General features: G+C 35.6%; 1 protein-coding gene across 2 annotated transcripts in view; it reads left to right on the forward strand.

Annotated features, from left to right (window-relative positions):
- CERKL (CERK like autophagy regulator) overlaps positions 1-14671 on the forward strand; it is a gene marked incomplete at its 5' end in the record, with an annotated part of 52330 nt that overhangs the window by 28796 nt on the left and 8863 nt on the right. For both annotated transcript variants that reach the window (XM_083865079.1, XM_083865080.1), the window contains 4 exons: positions 4436-4499; positions 7169-7311; positions 13295-13369; positions 14467-14644. In XM_083865079.1, coding sequence (XP_083721205.1) covers positions 4436-4499; positions 7169-7311; positions 13295-13369; positions 14467-14644 — 460 coding nt within the window. The remainder of the gene's footprint in view (positions 1-4435; positions 4500-7168; positions 7312-13294; positions 13370-14466; positions 14645-14671) is intronic.

Raw genomic sequence — 14671 nt, forward strand, 5'->3', positions numbered from 1 at the left:
TTAGAAGAAATGTGAAAAAGATTGTCAGTATTAGAATTCTGTAGCAGTAATTTCTTAACTACCCCAAACTGAGAGGAATGTGAGCAGCTTTATATAAATTTTAATTCTCACAGACATATTTTTCTACCCCGAAGGCATAGGTCATAGTGTGAACAGACTAATAATGCTGTCATATTGAACTTAGCCAATTGTCAATTCAACTTAGCTTTGTTTGTTCACAATTTAAAAAAAAAAAAGTTTTAATACAAGTTGTGAATATAATTTGTAGAGGTTTCAAAAATTTTTACTAGTGGAATAAAAAACTGGTTTAAGTTTATTTTTCAATTATTCGATTTTGAAATTTTAATATAAAACTTCTGAGTTGAGCCAGAAAAATGTTTAATGGCCTGTCCATTAATTAAGGTTATTTTGGCAATGTTGAACTACTGCTGTGCTTATTAGCTGCCTAACACTCCTCCTACAGGCAAAATGACAAAACTACATTGCAGTTTTCAATGCTGGTAGAGAACTAAATATTTAAGAATTATGTTTAAAAAACCCCCAGAGGGTAGTGGTGAATGCTGAGTAAAATTCCTGTCCACTGGTACCCTATTCTAATAAAACAAAGTGCTTTAGTTGAAGTAAATTGAGCTGGGTTTTTTCCTCCCATAATTGTTTTGGATTTTGTGCAGTTGGAGTGTGCATCTTGCTGTTCCTGCTGTTTTGGAACTTGGCCAATATTTACATAACTGGTGGCATACAGAGGTGTATTAGGTACTGAAATTGTCAAGGCTTTTGTACAATTTTTGCACTGAAGATAGTTTACATTTTGCCTTTTCCACATACACATATTTAAAATTCATTGAACATGAAGTTAAAATTTGTTGAGCACAAAAATTTTGTAGCAAATTTGAACCTCTGAAGTGGTTTTTAGTGCCTATAAAATAAAAAATTTGCAGATTACTAAAACCACTTCAGAACATCAAAGACTGACTGTGGAGTGCTGAAAGACAGAGTTCTTTAGCCATTCTAGCACACTGGTAGCTGTTGCTTCCTCTCTGATCAGGCTTTCCAGATCTTATTCTTCATTATAGTTCCTCTTGGAGTAAACTCTTATGTGTTTAGAAGTTTGGAGAGGAAATAGTCTCTCCTACCTAAAGACATATAGCAATCTAGAGACATGTATGTAAATAAGTGAGTGGTGAAGTAATATTTACTTTTTCTAATTATTTTAAAATTTTGAAGAGTTCTCTTTCTTTTTTTTTTTTTTTTCCCAAATGGCTTTGTGTGCTACACTTTAATAATTTCAGTAAAAATAAGCAAAGGTAATATGGAGTGGATTGTGCTTTGGCAGGGTTTTTGAGTTGTTTTTGTTACATGCAGTAAAGCATGACAAATCTCTGAAGTGCTTAGAGCACTAGAAAGTGTCAATTAGCAAATTTAAACTGAAGCAGTACTTTTAACTGTAGCTAAGGTGAAACAATAGTTAAAATCTGGCCTCTTTTAAGAACTGGGCAATTGTTTGTGCTGCAGCTGGGATATGGCTGCTAGGATAAGAACAGTGACTCTTCCAAAAATTGATTTCTGCAAAAGCTCACTACACTGTTGAGATACCTGCAGGTACTGGCAAATTGTGGTAATTGGAGCTAGTATTTTAGAAATACATTAGTACCTTGAAAAACCTTACAGATATTTAAAGAAAAATAAATAAAGGAAACCCCGACAGAATCCAAGCTTGTCTCATACACACTTAAAACCTGGACATTTAGGCAAAAATAACAGCCTTCCCAAACACCTGTTTAGGGCAGAACCACGAAGGGAAGAAGTATTTGAGAGTTGGACAAATAGCATTGGTTTAAACTTACCATGTGGTAAATACCAACAGATAACTGGTGTTGATGCTGGATGAAGAAAAGCTGTTTTCATTAACTGTTACAGTCCCAGTGATTTCAGTCTGTGACATGAGTGCCAGGATGTTTAGATGTCACATGAAAGCATCCCCTGTTTCAAAGTGTTGAACTAATTGTACATTGCTTTTTCTGTGTGTAGAGGCCAAGCCCTTGGTTCTTGTTTGCTGTGTGAAGGGGATGTTAAAGTGCTTTTGGAGTATGTGTGACTCTGTTCAAATGAGGTGCACCTTTGGTGTCTTTCCTTCAGAATGCTGTTATCTAACACTTGAACAAAATATTATTGAAAAAGAAAGTCTTTCTAAATTATTCATTATGGTAAAAAGTAAATAATATTTTTGTGATAATAATTTTGACAAATATGAGATCTAGATCCTTCTCAAACAATGAAAGAAGCTTTATCCAGCTACCAAAATACATTGAGTAGAAGGACTTTTTGTTTGTTTGTTTTTCCCCCGAATTGGAACAGTGCCAAATATTCAAACACTTAGCTTTTTTTCCTGCTATCAAAATTATTTATACATGCCCCTCTGGAGGTTTTCAAGCCTGCAGAAAACTTTTTAGACATGGTCTTTTTATGTCTGTGTTGGATTTTTCTAGGTTTTTTTTCCTACTTGAATGATTCTCTGTATGTCCTCACAGAGATTTTCCTGAAAACCTCATTTTTTCACTGCCTTTTTGTCATGATGTTTCAAAATAGATCCTCTGTTACTGTCTCATCAAATTTTAAATTTCTTGGAATTCCCCAGTCTTATGCCTTGAGTAGTTCTTCTACATAATTTCTAAACTTCAGCTATTAGATGTAAAGAGGATGGATTTGCTCTCAATCTGTCTAACATTAGTCATTTTTACTGCCTTTATTGATTTCTCTGTAGACATGAGCCCTCTTTATTTTCATGTCCTTGTTCTTTGAGTGAATTAATTCTGTAACAGTAAGCATAACTTACATTAGGAAAGCACTGAGCATATTTTCTGTTACAAAATAAATCTTATTTACTGTTCCATTTTAATTAGACTGTACTCATAACTTTCTAAATGTCATCGTGTTCATTTAAAAAGGCATGTAACCTGGTAACCAACTCTGTGTTTTCATGGGAAGAGTTTCTTTCACAGCTAAGCAATGGTAAGATATTTGAACCTTTCTGCATTTTTGCATGATGCACAATTTATTGATCACTTTTCACACAGTCTACAGAAATTGATAAAAACATGGTTCCCATTGGTAATGCAAAGCTGAATATGGTAACTTAAATAATGTGCTTTGATGTTCTAGAGGTGCCCTGCATGGAAGTGAATTCTGTAAATAATTCCCAAAAGTTATTGTAGTGGTAGGTGTTTCTGCAGCAAAATGATAAACCTCTGCCTTCTCTATAATCAAAACAACTCTAGTTTTTTAATTAAGAATTTTCAGAGCACCAAGCACTAGAACGTTGCTGATACTAATTTGGGGATTTTGAAATTATAGGCAATATAAACAATTTTTTAGTGTCAAGTGTAAAAATTGTATCACTTTTGTTTTGATTTTGTTTTTCCTTCTTATTTTTTAGGAGAAAAGATATATACACTCACTAAATCCACACGCATCCTTGTGTGTGTATATATAGGAGGAGATAGGGGTGTTTTCAGTTCTTGTAAACAGCCTTTGAATAGTCTGTAGAAATACTGTTGGAACAGGTACAGCTATGGAATGATTGTTTTAGACACCAAGACTAATAATTTTAGCAATGTTTAGGAACACTGGAGAAAAGCCTTGAACTATGTGAGCACCAGGGACAGACAAGCATGAAAGATTAATGTAATTTTGCATATAATGATGCACATTCTTACACAAAAAATCCATCTGCAAGTGTCATGTCAGTCAGCAAAAATCTTTGATGGGTGGCTGCAGCTGGGCTGTCTCTTCTGGCAAAGCTGCCCTAGAAAATGCTAAATGTAGTTATGATGCTTCGTGCCATCTGTAGTATGCCAGTTTATCCTGTCTTCACTGGCATTTACTGTACTATATAGGGTATCAGCAAACACAGAGACATCAATGTGGAGTGACAGATTCATTTCCTCCAGAGGCTATGAACTCTGGTGTATACTTGTGCCACCTTCCTCTGTGTGTTATATGCTGTTGTCACTGGTATTTGGCTTGATTTCATACTTCTGTGTTTAACTCCTCTTATTTTTGATTTAGCAATTTGCATATCCTAACACAAAGGCAATTAAATTTGATTGATCCTGAAGTAATTCAATCTTAACTGAGGATATGCTTATTTTCCTGAAGTTTACCAACTGTGTCAGTGCTAAAACTTGCATTTTGATGCAACAAACATCTTCTTGAATTATCTGAATTTAAATGCCTGAAATACCGACGTATCTGATAGCAGCTGAAATTCAATGTTTGGCCTTTTAGCTAACATAACTGTAAAATATAACTTCTCATACTTTTAATGCATTAATGACTTAAAAAATAATCTGAATTTAATTACTCTGTGTTCCTTTATGTTGGATGGACAAAACAACTTAAAATTATCTAATCTGCTGATAATTGATGTTTTCCACAGTAACTGAATATGAAGGACATGCTCTCTCAGTACTTAAAGAGTGTGAACTGCAGGCATTTGATGGGTAAGTTGGTTCACTATGAATGTTAGTGAACCTCATCATGTTATTTTCTATTTGTATTCCAATCAAAATTATGCTAGTGGGCATTTCATGAGTTACTCTGCTTCTTACGTATATGAAACCTGGGAAATTCAGTTCTCATTAAATACTTTGCTATTTATTAATTACCGACAATAGAAATGTATCTTGGATTCATAAACAATGGCAAATAAATGTAAAGCTTTCTGAAATATGCTTCATAAGGGTTTCAGTCTCTGTATTGGTAAGAATACAAAGATAAAGAAGAAAAAGCCTGGATTTCATCTTCTTTCACAAAAATCTTCTACACTGAGTCGTATTTGAATTGTTTCATCTTTGATCTCTGGGTAGACACTGAGAACTTCTGCTGTAAGGCTTTCTCCAGTAGCCAGATCTAAGCTAGAAGAATATAACCCTTTTGAAAGACCATACACATGTGTCTTTAATGCTTTACCATTTTTGCTATCCATTTTTTTTTTTAGCAACACATAAATGTAGAAATGGCAAGACAATGTGACTTTTCTTATTCATTGCAGTATGTAAACGATACAGCAATGTGTAATTTCTGGGCTTGATTTTCTCTCTAGGAGAGTTATGGTTCCTCTCATGTTAACAGCATGTGAAATAAACTGAAGCTTGTGATTTGCAGTAGTAAACTGAAAGTTTGTATCTTGGTGCTTTCTGAAAGCAGCACTCCTATATGTTAATTCTTAGTCAAAGCTGTTTATATTTATAATTTCTCTGATTTCCCCAGTTACTAATCTGTTTTGAAATACCACAGGTACATGTCTTATGCACACCACCTTTTTTGCTGTCCACTTTTTTTTTTTTTAGGGACACTGAAAATTGAGGTACTTTGTCAATTTGGTTTTTCCCCCCAACTTGTTGCTTAGCTTTGGTGACAAATAGAGAGAACTGCATTTGTGATGCTGCTGTCTCAGCTGGGTTTTCCTATTTGTGCAGAGACAGAAGAAGAACATATGAACATATATTGCTTCATATTGTATGTGAAGAACATATGCCTGTGCATATATTTCTTCTCTACTCAGGAGTCTGAAGTATCAAGGATATTTAGAGTAGCTCAGGTTAGTCAGTCCTAAGTGAATAGTTGATTAAGAAAGTTGCATCTGATAGTTAAATGGATGTTTCTTTCTCTCAGAAGCCTTCTTCAAGGTCTAAGTAAAATGTGTTTGCTCAAGACTTTCTACTCCTTATGCATTGCAAGTTCTCACTGATGAGCGTTGGAATCCCAGGTGCCTGATGGTCTCTCTATTTCCAGCCTAAAAGGCAACTCTTGATGATTAATGCTAAAATAATAAAAATCAAAATTAGCAGCATTTTCATGTTATTTATTGGACTCTATCTACACAGCACTCCAAAATCAGAGGAAAATATATCTGTTTTCAAAAGTTTTAATAGCCAGAAGACAATCCACACAAGTCCTTCTGGGTATACAGTTTTTCAGACTTCAAAGATTAACTGGTTTTGCTACTGTGACAGAGAATTTTAAGCGTGGGAATAAACAAAAAATGAGTCAAAAGAAAGGCAAAACTCCTGACTGTAAGCTGAAAGAAGATGTGCTTCAAACTTTTGTATTCTATTCATCAAACTAGATATTGTATTTTTTTATTTAATGTGGCATGTTTAGCTAGATGGAGGAAACATTCCTAAAAAATTAGAGATTAAAAATCAGCTTGGAAATAATAATAGAAACTGAAGAAAAAAATGTTAAAGGAGATAAGGCAACTGAATTTAAACATTTGATAACATTATTAACGTAATGAGTATTTTGTTACAGAGATCTGACCAGTTTTACCTGATTGAATGATTGGACATAGTCTCACAACTATGCATTCATACATATATATGAAAAGAATATAATTCAGGTGAATTCCTCCCAAAGTAACTACAACCTTTCTGTCATAAATGCTTGGAATGTATCATTACTCTTCTCATCATTAAAATATGTTTACCAATTTGGAGAATCACTGTAATATGTACTTAAATAAACAAAAACAAGGAAAAAAAAAAAAAAGAAAAAGGTTTGCTGTAACAGAGCTTTTACAGACAAATGCATTCCTCTCTATTGCCACAGCAGGTGGGAGTTTAATTATGTGCTCCAGAGGCAGTGATTAAGTACCTTTGTGCAAAGGATTGCTGGCACTAGGATTTTATATCTTGCTAAATCCCTCAACTGCCTGCATAGTGTATGAAAATAGCTGTTTTCAAGTGTTTTTTTATTTTATTGTAATATTTGGTGAGTTATTATAAGGGCAATTAAAAGGCATTGGAATGTTTGTATGGGTCAGCATTGAAAGATGTAAAGAGCTTTTCACTGAGGCACTTAAACATGTGTTTGGTTCTTCCATCTAATCAGTTAATATGCATGATGTGTGACAAGGTAAGTAAAACAGTATGTTTGTAAGTTTGTTTGCTCCTACTCAGACAGTAAGCAGAAATAAGAATGCTTAAAGAGCCTTCAGGTAACATTTACTGATCTGACAGGGAAGCCCAAGCTTGTTGCTAAAGAAAGAATGTTGTTTAGCTTTTTGAAATCTCATTATGTATATGGTGTGAGGTCGCTGCCTTTCATCTGTTTGTTCAGCTATGAAAGAGTTTGTTTTAAACTGTTTGGCATTTTTGTTTTTTAATAGGGTAGTTTGTGTTGGTGGAGATGGATCTGTCAGTGAAGTTGCTCATGGGCTACTACTCAGAGCCCAGATAGATGCTGGGAAAGACACAGACTATGTATCAAAGCCTGTCAGAGCACCAGTTCCTCTTGGAGTAATACCAGCAGGTGAGAATGAAAGGTACTGTTAAATTTTGTTAGTCATCTGTTTTAAGTCCCTCTGGCATGTTTCACAGTTTTGGCTACAAAAGGCAGTTCTTGATGCTTCAGTTGTATAAGGGAGCTATTGAATAAATGTCCTAAATTAGTGATTTATATTGATTACAAATGACTTGCTTTTAAATTGTAATGATCATTTATAGTAATGGCACAGATGAGCTCTTTGCCTGAAGGAAGAAGCTGAGAAAGAATAAAATAATTTTCAGCTGATCCATACAAGATCAAGTTTCATCCTTATTTCCTGACAGAAATTATACCAAATGAAAACTTTGTTTTCTAGATTTTCCTTTCTTGCATCTCCAGTTTTCTTGGCAGAATTCTCAGTTGGATTCATGCTTAGAGTCTATTTTAAAATAGTGTCCCAAAAATACATTGTGTGCTTTATATTAAAGTAAAAAAAAAAAAAAAAGAGCACAAAAACCTACTTGCTCTCTTCTGTAGTTTTACAGACATGAAAATCTGTCTCTCTTAAAAAGTCATCTTGCTCTTTTATTGACTTGTATTTTGTGGTGTGGTTTTGTTTGTTTTGTGGAGGGTTGTGTGTCTCTTCTCCTCTGTTTTTGTATTTGCCCTCCTTGGAGTGTAGCTTTGCCCAGCAGGAAGGCTTTAGCAAGAGCTGTTGTGGTTTAACTCCAGCCAGCAGCCCAGCCCCACACAGCAGTTTTCTCACTGCCCCACCAGTGGGACCGGTGAGAGAATCAGAAAGGTAAAAGCTGGAAAACTCTTGGGTTGAGGTAAGGACAGTTTCATTAAAAAATCAAAAGCTGTGTGCACCAGCAAAACAAAACAAGGAATTCATTCCCTGCTTCCCATGGGCAGACAGGTGTTCAGCCATCTCCAGGACAGCAGGGCCCCCACCACACGTAACAGTGGCTTGGGAAGACAAATGCCATCACGTCAAATGTCCCACCTTTGCCCCATTTTATATACTGAGCATGGTGTCATATGGTCTGGAATATCCCTTTGGTCATTTGGGCTCACCTGTTCTGCCTGTGTCTCCTCCCACCCTCCCATGCAGCCCCAACTTCTTCACCAGCATGGCAATACAAAAAGAAAAAAGGCCTTGGCTGTGTAAGCTCTGCTCAGAAATAACAAAAATATCTCATGTTATCAACCCTATGTTCAGCACAAATCCAAAACACAGCCCCACAGTAGCCACTGGGAAGAAATTTAACTACCCTGGCTAAAACCAGCACGAATCAGTAGAGTCAGGATTGATTCTGGACTAGAATATGAATCACTTCCCTTGAAAAGAAGAGAGGTATTTTTGCACAAACACTGCTTTCTGGTGTGGATGTTTGCTAAGACTATTTGACATAGTAACTGGTAAGGAAAAAAATCCTACAGCCAATCACTCGTAAAACAGCAAATCACTGTTCCTAGTTTTCTACAAAAAAAAGGAGCATGTCACTTTGAACTGAGCAAGCAGATTTTTAAGTGCTTTGATTTGGTTTGCACATATAAAAGAAGCATTAGTTACTTGTAAAGGAGCAAGATTACGTTAGCTTTTTCTCATGTTAAAACCCTTGGTAAAAGAGACAGCAATGTCAAAGACATGAAGGTGATAAATTTGAGTACACAAGTTGGGCCATCACTTAGCAGCTCAGTTACTCTGGATATCTGGATGGTGCTGAAACAGAATCTGTGCAGCCCCTGACTCCATGTTGTGTGTAGGTCACTGTGCCTCATCATTGCTGTTTACTCTCCTCAGTTTAAGGCAAATATGTCATGGTCAGAAAGGACTTGTAAACCCAAAGGAATTCTGTATGGTTTCTTACACAGAATGGCATAGATTTTGTAAAAGAGGATCAGAACAGTTTATAAAATGATATTGTGAGAAACTTCTAATAGGTTCTTAAAAGTAATCTGCTGTTTGTTTGATTTCCATATTCCTGATAGGCCATAGGTAGTCAGTTAGGAAAGACATAAATATGATACTTGTTCTTATGAGGATGTAACTCTGGCCAGTTAATTCTTTTTCCCCCACCGGAAATCCATTGTACAAAATTATTAGGATTTTCCAGCCAAGCAGAAACAACAACTGAATTACAGGACAGTATTATGTGGGTGGCTTAAAATCTGGTTTAGCCTCTGTGATAAGTACTTAAGACAGCATTTTGAACTTTCAGTCATCTTGATGGGAAGGAGATGCTCTTGAAACAATTTACCTCCTGAAGAGAGAGGTCCAGAGGGGAGTATATTTTTACTGAAATACTCTTCTGAGCTGCCTTATTGTGGTCCAGATCAAATGGATGAGATGTGGGGAAGCCTGCAGTTGTACTGCTGGCCATTAGCAAGAGTGTTTGTTGCTATGGGAACTACTGCTAAGAAACTGTACGGAGGGGGAAACAGAGAAAGGGGAGGGGGAACTGTGGAAGGACATTAAAAAAGCCATCCAGTTGTTACAGAACAAGAGACAATCTATATCTGATGCCTGTGAACCTCTTGGTCCAAAGAGGTTTGTTTAAATAAATCCATGATTCCCAGTTAATTCAGAAAATAAAATATTACTGAGGGACTGTTAATTTCTGTGATATTTCAGGCAAAGAACCAAAATGTTGGTGCAGTTTTCATCAGAATTTTAGCTATGCTTGACTAGGAAGTCATTACATCACATTTATCTGTTTGGATGGGGGAGACATTAACAGCCTTATGAATATTCATGTTGTCTGGTTAATTAAGTTAATTGTACTGCAGAAGTGCTTGCACTTCCAAGGACAATTTTTTTCTCTACAATTTCTCTTTGGTACCTTCATCAGTCATGCTTTACATGACCTGCAGATACTCTGAGATGCTTTTGCACTTTTGGTGGGAAGAGGTAGTAGGAAGTTGTTTGTAATGTCAGGAAAGTTGGTTGATATTTTGAACAGAATTACATTGTTAGAGTAATAAAATCTTCTTTGTTTCTGTAAAAAAATGCTGATGATAGAGATGCTGGAAGTGTATGGATGAAACCTTTTCACATTAAATTGAGTAGCTAAAATGAGAACTAAAAATTACTTACTAAGTAAGTCTTAGTGACTTACTAATGTGTGAGCAGTGCAAGTCATGGTCATCAAAGGTTTTTAGTCTCTGAAGTAATGATAGGGTTCAGGGGAACAGTTGTTATTGGTAAATAATATCTTGAGCTTGCACTGGGGAGATTGCTTGGGAGTATGAATAATGCCATTAAAACCATTATTGAATCACCATTTAAGTCAGAAAGACTTGTATCATTATTTTTGTATAACTTTTATCATTGCTGCTTTGTTTATAGGCTGCATGTTTTGTGTTTGCTTGTTTGTGTTGGTTTGGGTTATCTTGTCTGGCATCCTGCTTGTATAGGACTTAGTTAATGAGGCACATAGTCATTGTTGTGATCAGAAATGCTGGTAGGCATGTACTAAGTGGAGTTTTTAGAGAATAGGATGGTGCTTGCTCCCACAAAACTGCTTGGTCTAGTTCTTCAACTTGGGAAAGGGTGGATGTGATACTTTGGTTTTTGAACACAGAACTTGCTTTATCTCCCTGGGAGTCCTGAAAGGGTGGGATTTTGCCTTGTTTACTTCTGCAAATGTTAATGAGCTCCAAAGATTTAAGAGAAGGATGCAATTACTTGTGCCTATCCTGTTTAGTAGGAATGAGATTTAAGTCTCATTAAAGTCAGTTTGAAGATTGGTACCAACTTCAGCTGTGTTCATTTGGTATCTTGCTGCCATCTGCATTGATAAATTACTCTTAAATCAGGATTGCAGCTTAAACTCATACCAAGCTTGATCTTCCGAATTATATTCAACCTTGTGCTCTTTTATTAGCTTGATCATCAGTGAGAAGTGAAATATGTTTTTTAGAATAGCAGCTGCCCTATTTTGACATACAGGAAGTAATCATGGTTTGCCTGACGTGTAACGATCTGCTGCTCGTATGTGTGATTTCCTTTGTTTTGGAGACATGCCCATAACAGTTGATAAGAGCTGTATTGTTCTGATTGAAGGAAATATTTGAGTATTTTTGAGTTACATCTTTAGCTACCTTCACTGGCAAAGCAGAAACTGCTGGATCTGGAAGTTAAATCCCTGAAGTTATTCCAACATGGAATAGTGTTGGACATATACTTGTAGTATTCTGTGAAGAATGGCTTTTTAGGTCAAATGCAGGGGGTTTTGTAGTTTTTGGGTATCTGTTATCTTAAAGATGTACCTTATTTCATATAGCAGGAACCCAGAGTTCCTCTCTCTGATGTTATGGCAGCTTTCATGAAGATCTGAATTACTTTTAGAGGCTAAGATGCTCTAAGGACTTAACAAGTGATCTGTGAGATTCCCAGTTACACTACTATTTCTTATTTAGAGAAATTATTGAAAAAATCAAAGATATATCCTGAATAAGATTAGCATGATGCCTTTAGAGCTTTGTAATTATATACATCAGTCTTTGCAAATTCAGTATTTTTTTCCACACTTTGCATGACATCAAAGTAGAATTTGAGGATAAAAATTTTTTTTCAATCTGGTACATGATGCTTTGAAAGTGCTTATTTAAATATTGAGTGCCTGTTGTTTGACATATGATAGTCTTTCCCTTTCCTCTCTTCTTTCCCCTACTTTAGAAAAACAAGTAATTCTTCCATAAAACTTAGGGTAAATTTAATATCCAATATTGTCTATTGCTGCTGGAGCTTATTAAATAACTCAAACAAGAAAATAAATTGAAAAATATATGTGAGCTCATTTTATATGGGAATGTTAGGTTCTATACTGTTCTTTTGTAATTTTTGTTCTTTTAATTGAACTGTTATTGAATTATACATCCCTTAATCAGTGATATGAAGAAGTCAATATTCTGCCTGTTTGGAGGCAGGCCTTTATTTTTCCAGAGTAAATTCTTTTGCTCTGTTGCTTGGCTAAGTAATGCCAGAAATGAGAAAAATCAATTTGAATTTCTTTTTAAACTGTTTCCATTTATGAAAGACACAGCTACCTACTCTTTCTTCATGATTTTAAAATTAAATTTATAGTAAAAAGTCAGCTGATGCACAGTATTTTATGTCCTAGGCATTAAAGCAGAAGGGCAAAATTTACATATATATCTTCATGTTTCCTACCCAGGTAAAGTGCCTTGACATACCAATCACCAACAGTCATGGGCCTTTAGAACTTTTCTTCTTTCTTTTACAGCCTGACAGCTGATCTTCCACTCTCTCTTTCCACTCTGTGCCTACATTGCTGGGTTTTGACTTTTTCTTCTATTTGCCATCTGATATACTCACTCCCTTGTTCCAAAATCTCCTCTCAGTAGAACGACTGGCAGTGCCCAGGCAGTGACAAATAAAAGTGAGATGGATCCCTTTTGGTGCACTCAATGCAAGTCACCTCTTTGTCATATGCCACATTCTACCTTCCTTGCTTTTCAGTCATTGAGTTCTAATTTGTGAAGCTGATGTGCAGTAGTTAATGTCATTCACTATTCCTTCTAAGAATCTAAAATGTAGCCTGCAAGAAGCACAGCAGCTATCTTTGACTAGATAAAATATCATTTGGCTTGGAAATTGTACAGTTTTACACTGTCCAGGTATTATTTTACCAACCTAAAAATACTCCCCAAATACATCTTATTAGACAATCTGCCTTCTAGTTCCTTAGTATAGCACTTGGGTATATAAGAGGTGATTATTAAGGAGATGATTTAAAAAACCCAAACAGGCAATATTTTGAAAAGCTTGTTCCTCCCCCTGCTTTGTTTTTTATGGCACTTATGAATGAATTTGCAGAGAAGATTTTATAGACCTCTGAAAGTTTTAAAGGCTGTAATTTAAAACTATTCAGCATTTCTGCTGTTAACAAGACAATTTATGGGCAGGCTTTATTTTTTTGAAAATGCAGCAATTAAAAATGCTGTTCTTGTTATTCTGTATCTCTCATGTTTTTACAGCAGGTTTTATTCACTTTTACAGGTACTACAAATATTTTGGCCCATACACTCTATGGTATTAAACATGCAGTGACAGCAACATTGCACATTGTGATGGGTAAATATTTTTACATTCACTACCAGGTTTTAAATAATAAAGGAGTGTGTAGAAGTTTTTCATAACTAGTTGTTCAGTAAAGACACCATTTTGCTGTGTCACTGTAACCTATATTGTAAGGCTTTTAAACCCAAGTGATTCTATCCTGATTTTAGCTCCAGGTGCATTTCTTTTAAATACTAACCGTTTCTATGAGAAAGATTTATTTGGAGAAAAAAACTGTATCATTTGTCACTGGGTCTGCACAATAAATGGGTTTTGAATGTGAAAATGTAATTATGCTGAAAGGGAACAGTAGTTGCTAGTGCAAACCTTAGTTTTGGGTCTTAGGAAACAGCAAATGCTTTGTCAGGCAATGTTAATTTTATTCTCAAAATAGTCTTTCTTTAGAACTTTTTTAAAATTAAAAAAAGAGTAAAAAGAGTAAAAAGAGTAAGGTCCCTCTTGAGTATCTCTTCTCTTGCAGTCTGCAGTGGAAGAGCTTCTGCTCTATTTCTCAAGTTGTAATACAAAACCCTTTACAGGCAGAATCTAAACCTGTCTTTCTTTGAAAATCAGAGACACTGAATCCAATGGAAGATGCCTGGGGTCTTATTAAAGAAAAAGTGGATATATCCCATCTTGAACAGAATTATATGTTTGTATTTTATAACTGTAAACATGAATATATTTAAAACCTATATTTAAGAGTTCCCATATATCCTCCAGTACAGTGTGCAGTCATTACATATATTTGGTGAAATGGTTGCTGAGATTTATGCAAATATTAGTGATATTACATTTTCCTTGATTCTAGTTGAAAATGTGCACAGAATTAAGAGTCAGATCCCTTGCAGCCTTATGAAATAGCTGAGTGTTTTACCATAACTTTAACATTTTCAAGCATCTGAAATGACTGCTTTTGATAGAGGCTTAATTTTATCTAGATTGAGTCTGGTTTTGATTAGTAAAGCTTGATTTCCTAGAGAGGGAAAAATCTGGAGGAGTTTCTTCCCCCAGCTAAAGCAGATTAAAAAAATGGTAAGTTGCGTGTCATTTGAAACATAGATGTTATTTTTTTTTTTTTTTTTTTCTGTTCTCTATCTATGAAATTTTAGGACACATTCAAGCAGTGGATGTGTGCACTTTCAGCACTCCGAGCAAGCTGCTGCGCTTTGGGTTCTCAGCCATGTTTGGGTTTGGCGCAAGGACTTTGGCTGTGGCCGAGAAGCACCGCTGGATGCCCTCCGGTCAGAGGAAGGACTTTGCTTTCGTCAAAACACTGGCAGATCTCAAGTATGCCAAGAGATGTTATGTTTTTCT

This window comes from Zosterops lateralis (assembly GCF_965231275.1).
Source record: "Zosterops lateralis genome assembly, chromosome: 7".
Taxonomy (NCBI): Eukaryota; Metazoa; Chordata; class Aves; order Passeriformes; family Zosteropidae; genus Zosterops; species Zosterops lateralis.